Source organism: Limulus polyphemus, unplaced genomic scaffold, assembly GCF_000517525.1.
Source record: "Limulus polyphemus unplaced genomic scaffold, Limulus_polyphemus-2.1.2 Scaffold200, whole genome shotgun sequence".
NCBI classification, from domain to species: Eukaryota; Metazoa; Arthropoda; class Merostomata; order Xiphosura; family Limulidae; genus Limulus; species Limulus polyphemus.
This window is the reverse complement of record NW_013665810.1, coordinates 491,195-511,293: the sequence shown is the minus strand read 5'-3', so window position 1 is coordinate 511,293 and position 20,099 is coordinate 491,195. Positions and strand designations below refer to the sequence as shown.

The following is a 20,099-nucleotide window of genomic DNA, read 5'->3' as shown; positions in this document are numbered from 1 at the left end:
CATTGCTTTCACTGTAATTTTTTTTTTTTATTATTATTTAGGGAGCATTATAAATATACTATTGTTATAAGTAACACATTCAATTGAACTAAACTATGCATGCCTATTTAAATATATTTACACATGGCTTGTGTATATCCTATATATACATATATATATATTATTCATACCTTCGGTGTATAGGACACAAGCAGATTTTGACATCAAATTTTGGGGTAAAAAAGTGCGTCTTATACACTGAAAAATGCGGTATATCAATTAATGGAGTTAATCACCTGGTTCTAATTCAGAGTGACATTTATTCACAGTAGTATTAGTCAGGAGTGGTAAAAAATTGTTGCTTTGTGGTGAAGAGAGAGGATTATTTAATGAGGAATGAGTACTACCTTTTTATATAATAGGAATGCATTCTTTTGGTAGTGAAGGAAGGTATCATGGAACCAGAAGTTTGTGTTGAATCAAAACTTTTTTTCCAATCATCATAGTATTGTGTAATATTTTAGATGATAATAGGTATTATTTGTATTTTACATCATATATCCTCACACAAATTTCAGACTTTTTGTGCTATAAGCAGTTATAACATTTTGTCTTTTCAAATGTGGTCCTGAAAGAAAAGGTAATTTATGGGTTTTATATTTAAATATAACTTCACTAGATTAAATACCTTGTTTTTGCATCTTTTTTATAGGTACAACATCCAGCAGCTAAGATGATGGTTTTAGCTTCCCAGATGCAAGAACAAGAAGTTGGTGATGGGACTAATTTTGTTATCATCCTTGCTGGGGCTCTGTTAGAATGTGCAGAGGAGTTGATCAGAATGGTAAGATTCTCAGTCTTGTTAACAATAATTGTATGCTACAATGAGATATTATATGTCATACAAAATGAGAAATTTCAGAAACCTTAATAAACTGTTTGGTGTCCAAGTATATAGCATGTCATTGTGTTAATAGCTTCAAGTTTCTAACCAATGGCAAGGTATATGAATATTTTATAGCTTATGTCTACTTATATGCTACTCATATCCTACCACCATCATATAAGGGGCCTACCATATCACTCTAAATACCTTTTAACAGGTGGCATAATACTATCACAAGTATTGTGTTTGTTAGAGGTTGGTTGGTAAAACATTCCACAATAAATTTGTTTTATATTTGTCCTTGAGTACATAATTCTTGCTCTTTTATGGAAATTTTATTAATGTGCGGGGATGGAAAAATATATAGCTTAACCCTATGTGGGTTTACTGACTGATATACTAGAATCTTATTTTGACTAGCTGAAGTACCCATTCAACAAGTGGGGAACACTTAACTAGTTGTAATAGAACAGCGTGGGGAACACATAGGTGCCCCAGGGAGTGACATAGGTGGAGTCAACTGTGAATGCTGACCCTCTCTGTTACTCCCCACGGAAGCCCTAAGGGTGCGTGCCAAATTTAGTCAAAACTTGTAGAAATGAAAGCGAGTACATGGATGGACACACTTCTGCTTTATGTATCAAAATTGTTGAACCTGTCTGGAACTGTGCATATTAATTGAAATGTACATTATATTGAAACCATGCTGTTGTTGGTTGTAAATTTTATACAAAGGAAAATGTTTTATTTGGAAGTAAAGAAATCAGTGGCGCAGTCAATGTAATTGATGTATTGTTGTATTTATTTTACTTATTTAAATTTTTTCTAATTATACTAAATTAACATAAAATTTTCTATTGGTCTTACATTATCTCACTTCCATACAAAAACCAATGGACGAATATATTAAGATAAATCTTTAAAGTTCTGTCCAAGGAACAATGGTGTGTTAACAATGGTCATATGTGTAAATTTAAAGATGATCACCTCAAAGTCTATGAAGTAACATTATTTGGCAAAAGCTTTCACTTTTTTATATATTTTTTAAATACATTGTTTTTGAGAGAATTTTTGTTTATTGGCCAAATTCATCAGCATAAATGTATCCCTGTATGACTTTTCTGTAGCTACAGTAACAACCTTCTTTAACAAATTAGTGTCTTTTTTTTCTTCTGTCTTCCATTCTTCATAAGACGTATCATTTATTTTTTTAACAATGCTATCTCTAACATATATGGTTTTTCAGTCTTAAACTTTAATGGATATTTTTATACCAACTTTAAAAATTTACTCTATAATAGTATACATGTTTTTATTATAAAAGGTCCTTGTAAGGTTAGAATATTTTCATTTCATTGTTTGACTGATGGGATTAGAAGTGGTTTTTTGAAAGAAAAATTGATGGATGGCATTATCAAACTTGGTGACACCTGAATTTAACACTTTGTTTGCTGAATATTTGTCTCATTCGACATTTTCTGAAGGATACCCTTTTCAAGCTAACACTTTGGATTTTAAGATGCTCTTGAAAGTCATCTACTATCTGTTAAGGATTGGTCTTCTAGTTGTTTTAAGATTTAATTATTTGTCATCTCCTCCTACTTTGTGTTGTGTAAGCTACATACATATAACAGTTTGTTCTGTTTTGTGGAAAAACATTTTAGATGGACTTTATACTTCACATTAACTTTGTTAGTTTATGTCCTTTAAAAATAAATTAGCCTTCGTTCAACATTGATTTTATAAAATAGCATCATAATGAAAATAATCCACCATCTGGCAGAGACAAACAATTAAGTTCTAAGATCAGAATCTCAACAGCACAGTCTAGCCATCAGATAACAATGGTTATTTCGAAGTGACTCTGAAGATCATTCCAGTAGTAACAAATGCACCAAATACAGTTATATAACAACCTTCCTATCATTTATGATGACCACCCAGTGGCACTTCTTGAGTCTTAACAACCCCATAGTTACTTCTCTAGAGCAAGAAGGGTGTTGCAATTATATTTATTTAAGAATTTGAACTATTTGATATTTTAACTGCTTTTTTATCCGTAAGTCAGCAAGTATTTTTGATGTATTTTCTATTAAACGTATATTTCCAAAATCAAGTTTCACTCCACATATTAATTTGGAGAGTTGAAGACAAATAAAATTCAACTTTAAATTTCTTTATAATGATGAAAGATGGTCTCACGATTCACAAGAAACTATGTATTACATTGATACTGCATAATGAGTAAAATATTATTTGCATATTCAGTGTGAACTTTATTTCGGGAAAGAAAACAGCTGTTTAAATTACATTTCTAATGTTTTCTACTTTTACTTAAAAATATTAGTCCAAAAATTGGCTAATTCAAAGTGAAACCTTAACCTCACTTACTGTAGAATTGTTGATATAAGCTTGAAGGTATTTTAAGTTTTTAGTAAATTAAGAAAATCTTGTCAGTTGCTTTTCCAAACTTCTAAATTTATTTCTACATAACAAGTCACCATAGTTTGAAAAATTTACTTGTTAAATAACCTTTTTTGTCTATTTTTGTAGGATAACTGTACGTCATTTTTTATCTTTAAAACTTTTTCTTCATACATTATCATTTTAGGTTTGTTAATGTTATTTTTTTCAGGGTCTAACTCCTGTAGAAGTGGCTGAAGGATATGAAATGGCAGGCAAAAAAATCTTGGATTTATTACCAAGTAAGAATTTTAATAAACTAAATTATTTTTACTTGAGTGTTTTCATTTGCAATTGTTTGAAATAGTTAGCTTGTTTTTATTCATTATTTTAGGATTAATTCATTTTTTATGCATTTTACTGACCTTTACTTTTAATGTGTGAAATGTAATAATAATTAATTAAATGGCTAAGGAAGCCTAATTTTTTAGTTTCTTGATTAACCATTCCCACCTTTTAGATAGGAAATAGTATACCTGTTTTAGTCTTATTGAAAAGAACTACTAATTATTTGACTGAACTAGCTACAATAAGAGATTTAAAAATGAAATTTTTAGAATAAAAATATAATTCACATAACAGTGTAGTTGTACCTAACATTTGCTTAAAGCCTTTAAATGAAATTATGGTAAAGGTTAACTTGAAACCTTTACCATAATTCCTAAATACTGAGAATGCATGGACATGAAGTTCACAGAAACAAAGGAAATCATCTTTCAGGTCTTCAGCTTATTTACGTGTTCTGCCTGCCTTCTCGTGCCAAATAAATACTGAATTTCATAGATTGACAGATTAATTGTTGTAGAACAAAATAGGTTCCAGCCAGATTTGAAGTACACCAGAACCACACTCAGTCACTATGTTCAAACTGATTCACTTTCAAGATCTTATTCTGCTTACTGGTCACTTTTCCTCCCTATTGATGTTGACTAATACGGTTTACAACAACTCCATATAATATTGTGATCATTCTGGAAAGTTAGCAGTTGTTAGGGAGTCTTGCATGAGATAATCCCAGTCAGTTTTTATCCAAGCTAAAGACACTTTAGAAACATGATTTATATCTTTGGCAAATTGCTCAGTGATGTAATTTACAGATTTGAGTATATTTAAAAATCAAGTTGTATAATTATTAATATTAGTTTGTAACTGTTCTAAAATTGTGTAATATTGTGTATACTGAATTTTTTTCTGTTGTATTTTAACTATCATTAATAAGTGGCAATGAAAAAATAGTGACCTATATATTTCTCGTTAGCAGTGTGGGAATACAAAGATTGACCTACCACACAGGCACCAGATTTTACCGAAAAAATTAAAGGTTCAAAGATTGAGTACATTTCATTCTCTTTTAACATGTTGCATATAAAATTTGCAATGTTTTGTTCTGAAAAATAGGAACTTTTTAAAAAATGTTCTTAGCATTCTCATGCATCACCTTGATTCTGAAGGGTGTATCACAAAATAAAGTTAATTTGTTCTGTTTTAGTGATATCAGGCTGTAATAGAATGCCTTTTTTACTTCCTGAATTACAGCACTTGTCAATGAACTCATTTGGAGATCATATGCTTGCATCCTATAGTCTTTTTTACTTCCAGCAGATGTCATTCTAAAACAGTGTCATGTTGGCTAAGCAGTTCTAAAGTACTAAGAAAGAGACCCTGGCCTGGCGTGGTTAGGACGCTCGACTCGCAATCTGCGGGTCGTGGGTTTGCATCCCCGTCCCACCAAACATGCTCGCCCTTTCAGCCGTGGGTGCGTTATAATGTGACGGTCAATCCCACTATTCGTTGGTAAAAGAGTAGCCCAAGAGTTGGCAGTGGGTGGTGATGACTAGCTGCCTTCCCTCTAGTCTTATACTGCTAGATTAGGGACGGCTAGCGCAGATAGCCCTCGTGTAGCTTTGCGGGAAATTCAAAACAAACAAACAAGAAAGGGACCATTATCATGATCTCCTATTCTGTTTCTTGGTCCATTAAATGGAAGATTCTATTCAGCTAACAACAATGTGACATGTAAAATGCAAAGCAGAATTTTTTTTTACAATTTAGTGGGGTTTTTTTTTTCATCTATTTATTTTTGAAAAAGAGGTGTCAATACACCAATATGTTTTTACAATTTTTCTCCAAACTTTTCCATTTGAAACAGTGTGATAAGTGGATAGGATTTTTTTAATTGTTACTCACACATTCAAATAGTTCTTTCCAGTTATTGTTTATTCCAGCATTATGTTTGCTAAGATTTGAGATGTTTTTTCTTGTTCATTACATTCAGTAAAAAAGACAACATGAAAAACAAAATAGTCCTTTGGCAGAATTCATTCCACACAAGCCAGTCTTTTTACTCTCTTATCTTTGAACAAAAAATAAGAGATATGCTCGATGGAAATGCACAATTAAATGAACTTACTGAAATAGAATTTGCTTTGGTAGACAGACCAGCTACTACAGTGAAGTCATGACCTGCACTTGTTAGTTGTTCCTAAGTTGCGGGATCATTAATTAGCTGCAGAGTCCTTTTTCTTGTCTAAAAAAATAACTTTTTGTATCACTTTTGGGTTTCCATGCCATCTGTTTCTTTCTCTCTTCTTCTTTTCTCAGAGTAAGATTACTGTCTATGTTGATGTCATGACATCCATGCTCACTCCCAGTCATGATATCAACACGTCTGCTTCATTTTTGATTTCTTACTTCATTCTTGGTGATTTCATTATGTCCTCAATTCCCAGCCTAAATCCTATGTTTGTTTTCCAGACATGTGACATGAAATGATGTATTATAATAGGGCAGGCTTAGTGGAGCCCTTAGCAAGACTTTCAAGTGGGACTTAATCGCAGTAATAAAAAGAAAGCCTAAGTGAGATAAAAACTGAGAAATAATATAACAAAAGTACAAAACTAAACTACAAAAGCATTCAGAAGTTGCACTTTAACAGTAAGCATCAAAGAAATAATTCTAAGAGACTGAGTCTTTAAATCACCAGCCAATGCCCCTTAAACAAAGCAAATCAAAATTATCTTCTTAAAATGTGGCAAGTTTTCTCTGAATACACATCTCTTCCACAGCTATTACAATGTTTCCATATGAATATCACTACAAGTCTTCTGACACCAATGTATTAAACTACAAAATTTGCATCAGGTTAATAGGCCATATATATATATATTGTATTAAATTGTTTTACAAGTTTGTTACTTAGTGTGTTCAATAAGATATTCTTTTAATCTGTAGTAATTCACATATGAGAGATTGTCAGGTTTTGATTTTAGTTATACTTCTAATGAAGCTTTACACCTGGTTTAAATCATGAATAAAAATATCTGTTTTGTAAAGACCAATTTCTGTGATGAATTTGTTAAGGTACTGTGTTATTTCTATATTAGCTCTGACATGTGGGGAGATTAAGGATTATAAAAATGTGGACGAAGTGACTCGTGGAATCAGGGCTGCAGTGATGAGCAAACAATATGGAAATGAGGATTTCTTAGCACAGCTAATTGCCAAAGCTTGCAGTAAGTCAATGTGTACAGAATACTTTATTTAAATGTATGGTGAATTTAAAATTAAAATATTAACATTTATAATTATTAAATAGCTGCTTCTCTAGGAATTTAATGTGGAATTTAACAGATGGGTAATGTGGTATGCTTTTGGGAATCCCCTATCTGTTAACCTTATTCCTCTATACAAATATCTTGACCATTTGCTGATGGCAAGCTGTGTTAAAGCAGAGGAAAGTAGAGTAATCATATTAACAACATTGTTTAATAGGTTGAGTTTTGTTACAGGGTTCATATACACAGTGCTTTGAAAAATGACTTCCCATGCTTATGTTTTGGAATAGTCATTAAAAAAAATTTTCTTATATCTTTCTTACATCATAGGTTTTAAGTGATCATATTTGTTCTATACCACTGAAAGATGTAAGTATAAAATTGAAAAGATAGAGAGTATAATAAGGCCAAAGTAAGAATACTTGTCTTGCCAAACGTCATCATGTAACCATAAAACTCTAAGTTAAAGTTCACCTTCTTCCTATTTTTTGTAAAGTATCTCAAGACATTTTCTTTTCTTTGAAATGTTTATAGCTAAAGATTACAATTTACCAGTACTGATATTATACATCTATATTTGGCTGATATTTTACCATGTTGATAATATTGGCTATTGGAAAATTCATCTACTCGAATATTGATAAAAGTGAAGTTTAGATAGTGTGCACATTAATGTTGAGTTGATGGGACATTGCACTGTAACATGCCTTACAAACACATACATTCCCAGTCAACATTGCAAAGATGCAAGTCTCCCAATAACACTAACTGTAAAAAATTCAAATTGTATTGTTTAAAATGTTTTTTTAATCTCTTGTATGTAGAGCATATTCTATCAATTTGTGAGGTTTTACACTAGCTATACTAAAAACTGTTGGTTATAGGCCCAATTAAGGAGTTCTTTATTACAAGTCAAACCTGTGATCCTGAATGTTGCATTATGAGTAACTTGAGTAGTAGGGATAAAATACCTTAAACCTGTCAGTTTTGTCCATTACACCTACCTATCAAATTGATGCCTACCCTTTCAAAGTTAGTCTATGTACACTTTTATCATGAATTGGTAAAATGCAAAGTCAATAACAATTACTTCTTACCAAGATCTTGCATACTCTTACGTTGTCCACGTTAAAAGATGATTTTTCTGGAAGAATTGAGACTGTAACAAAGACAAGTTTTTTAGCTTCAGTGTAATGAAAAATTTTAATTCCTATAATCTTTATTTTGTAGGTAACAAAGGTTCTTTCTTAGGTAACTAAATACCTACAGTGTTTTCTATTTCTTTAATTTTATTTTCAGTATTTTACAATTTACACTTTGTGTGATCACAATTATCACTTTAAATTCTTAATGATTTATTGTTAATTTTTTTTTAATTTCCAGACAGCATATAAAATTTTTTTTTTCCCCATTTGATTGTACACAAAAACAATTTTTCCCTCATCCATTAATACCAATTTTCATATTCTCACTGTCACTGATTATGTATAGTAAATACAAAGTAAATTAATTTTCAATTTTCATTTCAAATTTTCTTCATTAACACAGATTAAGTATTATTTGAAAAATCCAGCATTCGACATAAAAAAAAAGTAAATAACGATCAAAGTTAAAACTCAAGTGAACTTGCAACTAATGAAGGCTTGTTACACTTTTTGAGTGAGTTCATAAACGATGAGTAATATGAAAATTACTGGGGAGCATTTAGAATTATTTTAGTGTTATATACTCAAAGTAGCAGGTTTAAAATTAATGTGGAATCTTGATTTTTGTATTTTAAATTGCTATTTTAGTTTATATGTTCAGAAAAGTAATTGTAAAAATAATGATGGAGCTTATAACTTTCTGGCTGTTTGAGGTTCCTCATCTACAGAATTAGAGCTGGGCAAATGGATTGATATAATCAATTTTTTATGAGCAGTGATTAAATCAACTGTTACAAATGTAATCCACTAATCAAAGTTAGGGTTTCTGATTATTTAATGTTTTTGATTATTGAACCATCCAGTTAATCAATATATTCCCGTTTTGTTTGTTAAGCACAAAGTTTCATGATTGGAGTGCCTCGTGAGTTGAGGATCTCTGATTCAATTCCCATTGCACTAAAGTTGCTTATCTTGTCTTTGTTCTTTCTTTTGCATGCGATATTGCATTCTTTTAGTAATCTATCATGCTTCAGTTGTGTTTAATAACATATCATTCACAATGTAACGTCACTTATTTTAGGTTTACTTAAAGCATCACATACATTGTTTACTTATTCTAAATAGATTCTAAGTAGAAGCCATAGCTTAGATTTACATAGTTTTCCACTTTTGTGAAGGCATAAAAAAAATCATAAACAGTAAAACAGTCTGACATCAAATATAGTTTAGTGAGAAAAAATGTTTTAATGCTTTTATAATTTTTTTATCTAAGCTTCTGTTCAAGTTTAACAGTTCTCAAATTAGTTTTCTAATCCTTTAATCAACTTTTAAGTCTAACGTAATTGTGAATTACGTAATTTTTTCAAGAGTTGAAAATTTTGACAGAAAAAATATATTCACTAACTTTTTGTTCGATATTTATAGTTAATTGCAGTAGTCATAAGCAGTTCTCAGTTCAATATACTTGATTTTTTGTCACAGGGAGCAGGAGTTTACAAGTCTGAAGTTGTGCAAGGCATGGTATTTAAACGACAAATAGAAAGTAACATTACCAAGGCTACCAGTGCTAAAGTGGCTGTATATACCTGCCCGATAGATTCTGTGCAGACAGAGACCAAAGTAAGGAGAGAAGTAGTGCTAGTTTTTAGTTTTTGTAACTTGTTTTATTAACTATAAATTTAATAATGATGGATTTTGAATAATATGTAAACACAATGATTAGAAATTTGCAAAAATAATTTATAAAATGAACAAATTGATGATTAAAGTATTAGTTTTGCATAACAAAAAAAGTAAATAGCTTTGTTTTCCTGATACTTGCAGCTAGAATTTAAAGAATAAAATATTAAATGTCAACACTCGGAGAAGAGGTGTGCTTCTTTTTGATGAGAATATATTTGTTACTGAATAATGTAAAGTATACCACTAAAGGCTAACTGTACTGTACATATTTCAGTTAGGACTTAGACATGTATCATACAATTAGTGAAAAAACACAATAAATAGAATAAACTGTCTTGATATTAGAGAGACTAGTTTCAACATGTTTGTCTTAAGTTTCATGTTGTCTCAAAAGACTGTCAAGACTTCTGACAGTTTCAGTTTACTGTGGTTTTCGCTAACTTCTGCATGCAATATTGTGTTCTTTTAGTACTCTATAGTGAAACTTGTGCTTCAGTTGTGTTTAATAACATATCATTCACAATGTAACGTCATTTATTTTAAGTTTACTTAAAGCATCACGTACACTGTTTACTTATTCTCAAAGGAAAGAGATGTTTTAAAAGTTCTCAACAGTATCATCCATTATCATGCTTATTAGATGATGGTAGTGATCTAAGACTGTTTTAACACATCGGTGAAAGATAATTTATTAATAATTTAATAAAAGTAAATGTTTGAACCTGTATATGGATATTTTTGTAAGTAATACAATACCCTGTGTATTAACTGTAAAATATGAATTAACTCTCAGGGCACAGTTTTAATTAACACTGCTGAAGAATTGATGAACTTTTCAAGAGGAGAGGAAAGCTTATTGGAAAAGGTAAAAAAAAAAAGTTTTTGTGTATCTCTTAACAAAAGGATATTTTTAAAAATTGACTAAATGAGTAATAGTATTTTCTGAAACAGGCAAAAATAAAAGTTAATTGTTATGATTTACAAAAAACATACTAACTAGGTTATAAAGAAAAGGAAGATGGAGGATATTAGAAGTTGGATATTAAATTAAAACATACACTTATAACTTGTGTTCTGCGTGAGGCTTAATTTTTAGGTTTAAGCACATTTTTTATGTCAACCCATGTTTGAAAAATTAGAAATAAGTTTTCTTTAGATTATGTAGAGAAAAAAAATAGCATAAGTAAGTAAACTTTGTAGTCTATGAAAGAATGTCTATCAGAGCTATTAAACCCCTCGCTACAGGTGGGTCAAAATGCACATGTCACAACTTTTTAGGGAGTTAAATTCAAAATTTAATATAAACTACTTTATTATCATTGTATATGAACAAACTTGGCATCAAAATTTAGTCAATTAATCAAATTTTAATATGATATATTTTAAGTTATTAATTGTATAAGAAAATATTTTTAAAAGATCCTCGGTCTCCCCTAGTATGAGAATTGTAACGTTTGTTTTCTAGGTCTTCCCTCTTCTATAATTTATTTACCACTCCTCTGAGAAGTACAGAATTTAACATAATTTACTCATTATAATATAAATATTATTAAAGCAAAGCATAATTTTTATAGCCTTCATTCTTATTTGTTTACAAAGTCACAAACTAGAAAATCAGACCCACTTGCCATGTCCACCTGTTACATTCTCGTTTTCACAAATTGCCAATAGTTCTCTCTCATGTTGTGTACCATATTATTTACAACCAATAGAAAACCAAAGTTTTAATATATCAAATGATGTATTATATTACATTGTTTTAGTACAGAGTATTGTCTATTTCACCTCCAGTTTGGAAATTTTTCTCGCAATATCCACATCAACAAACTTAGTTAAATGTTTAAAGGCTCTTTTTGCATAGATAGAGAGCTAGATAAAGTACAATAGCTACGTGGCATTGTTTGCTTTATTAATGTTATTATTTTCTGTTCTTGGGTGCATTATTTAATTAAAATTACTTAGTTTACTAGTACCAATAGTGAAAAAAAAGTTAAATATATATATATATATATATATATATATACCTAATTTTCATCACCACTTGACAGCAAAAAAATGAAGACACAAGCAAGTACTATTCTTGTTTTTCATGTATATTCTTTATTTTATTAGAAAAGTAACTAACATGTACAAATTAGAAACTTATTAGATTAGGTAAGATAATGAAAAATAGTAATTCTTCATGAGGTATGTTCACAAATAGCTCATGCTTTACATAATTTAAATATGTTAACTTGAACTACACATTTATCGAGTGATTTACAACTTGTGTGGTGGGATTATTTAGTTAGACATACGTCAAAGGGCAATAAAATTTAAATATAAACAGATGTATACTATTATAATCTTTAAGCCAGTTAAGATCGACAATCATAGTTTCATGTTACAATGTACAGTCATTCTAGAAAGAAAAAAGGATAATTTAGATTTACTTCATACTTTTTATGGTGGTTACAAGATCAGTCAAATTGACTGAACACATATAGAGTTAGGGTTGATAAAATATAAAGTTTTATATTTATTTAGGAGGTTTTAGAGATTATGCAAATGAAATTTGACAATATTCAGGTGAAGAAAAGTATTCTTAGTCTAATCATGAGAATCACTTCACACTTGAAGCAGTCAGTATTCTGACTCCATATATTCATGAACAAGTTCTTAGTAAAAATGCTTAATTGAAAAATTGATTCCTTGTGTACGAAAGATGTGTAAAGTTTACTGAAAGTTTGATAAGTTTCATGAAAAACATATTAATATTTATAGTATGGAAACTGATTATAACTTTGGGGTTACAAACTCGATCAAGCCCATAGCGAGGGGGGGTTAAACAAAGTAGCATTAGTTGTGTAAAAGGGAAGTGTAATGTTTGAGATTAAAATCAGATGTATGGATCATCAAATTAATTATATCTAAATAAATAATACGCAAATTATAAAAAAAGTAATTATACTAAAAAGATTAGCCAGAAATTAGCACTGTATCAGATTAATGTTGAAATGAGTCACAAACATATGACTGTTTCTTCAGACCTGACAAATGGAGTATTGCACTGTTTTAAAAATATCGTTATCTCATTTTTTATCAGATACTATTATTTTAGTATTTTTGTTTAAGACAGCTCAACTTCTCAAAAAATAAACTTTTATAGTGGTGAGAGTTCACACTGTCCTTCATAGCTTATTTTTTACTCTTTATCATTTCCTTTGTAGGTAGAAATAGAGAGCTTGTTAAATATTTAACTAGTAACAACTTGCCCAATCTGAATGATTTATTAAAATTTGTTTAATATTATGGGTATTTTCTCATTTGCTAATCTGTTATTAAGTAACTTGAAGTTAATTATATAAACAGAGGTGTTATTGATCTATGGTAAGCTACAAGGATGAGTGGCTTAACATTACAGACTCCTTCTTTCACTATCATTGTTCTTTGTAATGGCCCAGGTTGGATTATTGTTCTGTAGCACATCATTGTTGTCGTCTGCAGATAGTATCTTCTGGGGGCTTGTTTGGGCAACTGAAGGATGTAGATGTTTATAGAAGATATCTGAGCACGATGCAGCATAAATTTGTGGAAAAACTGTCATATTGATTGCAATATGTGACTGAATGCTTTGTCTTGATAGATTTGTACATTTTTTTTAGTATGCAATCAATAGAAAGATGGTATTACTATTTTCTTGCAATTTAGTAGCATGAGGTAGCTTACAGATTTCACTTTGGCTCAAGATGTTTTACTTATCATCATAGCTGGAATACTAATCATGGTTTTCAACATTTGATTTTCCCATCACTATGTATTTTGTGAGAAGCTTTTAAAGATGATGATGCATAACTGTTGTTGACATTTGTTGTGAATTATCTTTTTTTACAGTTCTAGAGGTCCTTAATTTAGCTGCAATACATTATTGTTTTCTGGAATTACTTCTGGTGACCAATTGTTTAATTTTCTTAATACCTCCTGATGTAACTGACAACCAGTTGTGTAGTTGCTTTTTTTGTGTGTGTGTGTTGGAATCACATCTTCCCATGCTTTTTTAATACAGTTCAACACTACAGATACCCATTTCTTTGAAATGCTATAATTTTGTGCGTTATGTGCTTTCATAATCACAGAATAGGAGATATTTGTTAAGTCTTTTCACAGAAGGGATTTTTAGGTGTTATCTGGACATGCAAACCCAACATTTCAACTGAATTACAAGAGATGAGGAAGGGAAGAGTTAACCTATGTAGTCACAAGCCACAATGGTATATACAGATTGTCACCATAGATCATGAACAGCCTCTCTGTATATCTTAAATAATTTTGGTGAAACTTGGATATGTGCAGAAGTGTAGAATTCCTATGTGATAAAATATTTCTGAAACAGTTTTGTCACTTTTTATTTCAGCAAATTAAAGCTATTGCAGATGTTGGTGTTACTGTAGTGGTAGCAGGTGGTAAAATTGGAGACATGGCTCTTCATTACCTTAATAAATACGGCCTTATGGGAGTTCGACTGATGTCCAAGTTTGATGTTAGGCGTTTATGTCGAACAGTTGGTGCAACAGCACTACCTAAAATGGTAATTCCATCTATTCAATTTTGTCTTGGTATTTTTCTAAAGAAAAAATTATGTCAGCACTTTACTGTATATAACCACAGTCTTTAATTTTTCATATTTTGTAAAATAATTGTTATACATAGTGCAAAATATTTCAAACTACTATTTATAAAGGTAAATAATACCAAATGTGATGCATTTTGACCTTGTAAGTACAATATTGTAATTCTGTTTCTTTATTTTTCTAGTTTTTAAAAATTTAGACTCTCACAGTATTTGTGTTAACTTCATTGTGCATTTCTAACTGTAAAAAAAAAGAATATCAAAGGAACTGTAAAGTTTTCTTGCTGGAATTATTAGTGTTGAATTGGACATTAAATGTTCATAATGTTGCTAGTTGATTATTCTTTAAAACATTTGTTCTGCAATAATGATTACTTTGTTTAACATGTTCTTCAAGTAAATTATGGGAAGAATTATTTACAGAATTTACTATTTTGACAAAAAAGAGTTTTTAATGAGTTTATCAAAATCTAGGCAAAATTTTTCAATTGTATTATCATCACCAATCTTTTTTTCTGAATTTCTTAATTTGTTCACAACATGTTTATGTAATTGTATTAAATCTTCCAACCTCATTAGGTGACAAAGAGTTATTATTGGAAAAACTCTTCAGTTTCTTTGCTTTGAGATGGGAAAGGGTTCTAGTTTTATTTTTTTAATTGTCATAGTTATGCGTAGTATAAAAAGCCAGTGTCCTGTATTAGAATACATTTCTTTGTAAATTAGAAATTTCAGTAAAACGTTTGCCATTTATCTTTTCCACACTATAAAAATATTGTACTTACTAAAATATAGTAAGTTAATCTTGGCGTTGCTAATTTATGGGTGTATCTATTAGTCTATATGCTCAAAACATAAGATATTATGAAAGTAAATATATGTGCGTACTGAGGAATAGATCATATTTTACACTCGTAAAAAAAGATTGACTTGAGTTGTCAAAGCTACAAATCACTGATTATTCCTGATCGTTAGTGTGATTTTATTTTAAACTAAGTTTCATATTGAGTTCTATTAATGGTGTCTCGTGTCACACCATAATGTTGGGAGCAAAAAAATTTTCTTTATTTTTTATAATCAGACAGCTCCAACTCCTGAAGAAGTGGGATTCTGTGATTTGGTGTATGTTGATGAAATAGGAGAAACTCCTGTAGTTGTTTTTAAACAAGGTAATCTGTGAATATCCAAGTTATTTCTAATTACCAAAATATAAAAGAAGCAAAGTAATAAATTTTTCTAAACTTAAATTTATGAACATGTTATAGAAAAATTAATGAAGATAATATTTCATCAACAGTATATGTGTGCTTGTGTTTTTTAAAGATAAATTTTAACTCGCTTGTTTTAGTTAACATCATTTCTTTCTGAGTATGTTTTACAAACTTTGGTATAAAGTGGCATGTAGATCAAAATTAAAACACTAAATGTACAAAAAAAAGAATTTGAACTTATCAGTATGATATATAATTAAGACTCATATTTATAATGACATGGTGGTTAAGTTGTGTGCATTATAAGAGTGACAGTCAATGTCCTAGCACTGGTTGTAATCCATCTGGTCAATATTTCAAAACTAGAGGTAGCTGCAGTAGTTTTGCCATAAATGCAAAAACAGCAATATCTCCTTTACCTGTACTGTACCGAACAGTTCTAGTTTTCGCAGTGTTCTTTACCCATTAGGTAGTCTTGCTTTAGTGCACTATTTTGAATATAGAACCTGGATGTGTTTGACTGTTTATATTGTCATCTAACATATGGAAATCTGCTTTATACTATATCTTCCAAATGTGGTTCTGGTGTATCTAAGTGTGTGAAACCCAAGCTTGTAGTATATTCAGACTTCTGTTTATGAATATATATAGCTCAAAATTATATATGGTGCATCCTAGCTATGAAATTTACTAAAGAAATGCTAGTGATAGATTTTAATGTTAATTTTTTGACAGAGGTCTAACTGAAATATTTTAAGTTGTTCAATATAGTATAAAAGGAGAATCCTACATTTTTCTTCTCAAAAGCTTTTTCTCTAACCAGTAATAGCCATCTTATACAACTTTTTAATTTGTATATAACACATTTAACTAATGTTTGACTAGTGTATTTTAGATTTATTAATGGTAGAAAATAGGTTATTTAATATTTTGAAGATAATTTTACTTTAAGAGAAATCTTAATGAACTTAGCTATTTTAGTATCAAGACTGTTGTTTAGCTTCAGTATTATGGTTTTTCATTGTGTTTACAAGTGATATCATTAAATTGATTTAACATTTAAAGAACTGTTTTGGAAACTGATGTATTTGGATTGAATATCAAAGTTTGATTTTTTACCAAATATTGTGTTAAACTTCTAATTTTAGAGAGTAAAGAATCTCGTATTTCAACTATTGTGGTTCGGGGATCAACTGACAATTTAATGGATGACATTGAGCGAGCTATTGATGATGGAGTCAACACATTTAAAGCAATCACTAGGGTAAGTAACAGTGATAGTGTTCTAATTATGGAAGAATGGTATGTTTCTAAATGAGAAAAAATTTCATGTTAAAAAAATTAAGTTATATGTTCAGAATAAACTTTAAATATACAAGATACAGTTTTCTTACTCACTCATTTAAGTTCAGTGAAATTATTTGAAGACTTCAAAATAAAACTTTAATGGAAGACAAAGTTTTTGTAAATGCAAATATTACTTTTTGTTCATAAGGAAAACTAATGCTTATTTTCAGATGTATTTGTTTATTTACATTTTTAAAAAAAGTTTGCTAAACGTGTGTTTAAAATATTGGCTTATTAAAGAACTTAAAATCATAAATCATTCTCAGGATGTAACGACGAAACATGTAGTCGTCAACTTTTTGAAGCCCATAGATAGGCCTAAATAAATAGTTTTAATTGTGTACCAGTTTAACGTTGAATATTATTTATGTATTTAATTATGTAGTTTTTTATATATATATAACTATATCATGATCTTGATCCCGGTTAGGATGGAAGGTTACTACCTGGAGCAGGAGCTATAGAAATTGAACTTGCTAAAGAGATAGCATCATATGGAGAGGTATAGATAAACTTTTTTTTGTATTTTCTTAAGACAAATTTTGTTGTTTTTTTATCACATAATTGGTCTAGATCACTGGGTATTTCTGTTCTTAGCTTTTAGTGACTTCTGAATGTGTAGTTATCACAAGAGGAAAAATTTAATGGAAGGTAGCGGTATTTGCAGATTTTCTTCACCTGTTTTTGTGATACAAAATCACACCAGTAGAATAAATCAGATAAAAGTTGGTATGGTTTTTTGAGAGAGAAAAATTTGTATGAGAATGCATACTTGTTAGGACTACAAACGTGTAATGCATGTATATGTTGAGGAATATTAAAAATAGGCTATTAAAGCAGTTTTAATGGCCTAACATCTATGTTTCTTTATAACAAACTAATTGAAAATGTAGTAACAACTTTGACAATTATTTTTTGATATATGATTCAAAATGTATCATTAAAATTGGCATTTATCTATTGTTGAATGACACAATAAAAATATGTTTAAAAAGAAATTCAACTTAATGGTTTAGTATATCATATCTTTACTTATTTTTAGATATAAACAATATACTAATAGTATATTCATTTTTAATTAATAATTAAATATCTTAGTGTAGTTAATGATTAGTAGGACATCAAGCTGTTAGTATTCATACTAGTATGGTTCTGATGTAGCTAAGTGTCTATGAAACCCCAAGTTGTTAGTATTTAGACTAGTGTGATTCTGATGTATCTAAATGTCTTGATGAAACACAGAGCTGTTAGTATTCAGATTAGTGTGGTTCTGATATAGCTAAGTGTCTTTATGAAAATGAAACACCAAGCTGTTAGTATTCAGACTAGTGTGATTCTGATGTATCTAAATGTCTTGATGAAACACAGAGCTGTTATTATTCAGATTAGTGTGGTTCTGATATAGCTAAGTGTATTTATGAAAATGAAACACCAAGCTGTTAGTATTCAGACTAGTATGGTTCTGATGTATCTAAATGTATTGATGAAACACAGAGCTGTTAGTATTCAGATTAGTGTGGTTCTGATATAGCTGTCTTTATGAAAATGAAACACGAAGCTGTTAGTATTCAGACTAGTGTGATTCTGATGTATCTAAATGTCTTGATGAAACACAGAGATGTTAGTATTCAGATTAGTGTGGTTCTGATATAGCTAAGTGTCTTTATGAAAATGAAACACGAAGCTGTTAGTATTCAAACTAGTGTGATTCTGATGTATCTAAATGTCTTGATGAAACACAGAGCTGTTAGTATTCAGATTAGTGTGGTTCTGATATAGCTAAGTGTATTTATGAAAATGAAACACCAAGTTGTTAGTATTCAGACTAGTGTGATTCTGATGTATCTAAATGTCTTGATGAAACACAGAGCTGTTACTATTCAGATTAGTGTGGCTCTGATGTAGCTAAGTGTATTTATGAAACACCAAGCTGTTAGTATTCAGACTAGTGTGGCTCTGATGTAGCTAAGTGTCTTTATGCATAGTTTTACAAGAAGGTTTAGATTTTTATTCAGATATATAATACTCTCTAATTTTTTCTTCTTCTGCAGACACTGCCAGGAATTGAACAATATCCAACTAAAAAGCTAGCTGAAGTTTTAGAAGCCTTACCAAAAGCTTTAGCTGACAATGCAGGAGTTGAGGTTTGTTTCTCCTGCTTCATTCTATTTGTGATGACTATGTTGTTTTAGTTGACAGAACAGTTTTTTCTTTCTTTTTTTTTTTAATATCAACATATATATATTTTGTAGAATGATAAACACCTTTTACAAGCAAAAAAGTAGACAATTTCCCCTAACTCTCAATTTTTCAGGTTTTTCTAATTATATGACAAGAGACATTACAAATTCACCCAAGCTAGTTGTTAACTTTCCCACAGGAACAAATCTTGTACTCTGAGTGAAATTGAGGATATTCTGTTCAGAACACAACGTTATTTATTAGATGAAAACTTTGACTTTCTGTTGGTTATAGGTAATATATAATTACACATAGAGAGAAATATTAAGAAATCCTGAAAGAGAGGGTGTGACAGGAGGAATCTGATTTTCTATTTGATAGCTCTGTAACCAAACAAAATTGAAGGCTATAAAAATTATGGTTGTGTCTGAGCAATTATGATATTATAAGGAGTAATTTACATTTAATTTCGTACTTTTTGAAGGGGTGGTGGATAAAATAAAGAAGATAATATACCTAGAGAAAAATGTGTCACACTAGGGGAAATGCAGGATTTTTTTTTAAATATTACCTTATAGAATTAAGAACTTAAAACTTATATACTATTAAAATATGGATTATTAGCTAAGATTTTATGATATACTAATTAGTATAACATAAAAATTAGTATAATAAAATTTTGAATGTAAGACACTAAAACTTTGTGACATGAGCAGTAAAGGATACCCATTGCGATAGGGTTAAACAGTTTGTTTTACAAAATACCTGAAAACCTAAAGTGTGTTCATTTCATAAATTCATAATTTGTTCCACTCCTTTATTTACATCAGACGTGTAGACTTCACTACACTAAAACTTTGTCCTCTCCTTTATTTACATCAGATGTGTAGACCTCACTACACAGACTAAACCTTTGTTCCACTCCTTTATTTACATCAGACGTGTAGACCTCACTACACTAAAACTTTGTCCTCTCCTTTATTTACATCAGACGTGTAGACCTCACTACACAGACTAAACCTTTGTCCACTCCTTTATTTA

The 20,099-nt window shown here is 30.0% G+C and overlaps 1 protein-coding gene across 1 annotated transcript in view; it reads left to right on the top strand.

The window, feature by feature from the left end:
• LOC106478339 (T-complex protein 1 subunit theta-like) overlaps positions 1-20,099 on the top strand; it is a 34,869-nt gene that overhangs the window by 11,559 nt on the left and 3,211 nt on the right. The window contains exons 4-14 of the mRNA XM_013938877.2: positions 692-823; positions 3,501-3,570; positions 6,712-6,840; positions 7,916-7,924; positions 9,466-9,647; positions 10,504-10,575; positions 14,104-14,277; positions 15,401-15,488; positions 16,679-16,794; positions 17,308-17,379; positions 18,929-19,021. Coding sequence (XP_013794331.1) covers positions 692-823; positions 3,501-3,570; positions 6,712-6,840; positions 7,916-7,924; positions 9,466-9,647; positions 10,504-10,575; positions 14,104-14,277; positions 15,401-15,488; positions 16,679-16,794; positions 17,308-17,379; positions 18,929-19,021 — 1,137 coding nt within the window. The remainder of the gene's footprint in view (positions 1-691; positions 824-3,500; positions 3,571-6,711; positions 6,841-7,915; positions 7,925-9,465; positions 9,648-10,503; positions 10,576-14,103; positions 14,278-15,400; positions 15,489-16,678; positions 16,795-17,307; positions 17,380-18,928; positions 19,022-20,099) is intronic.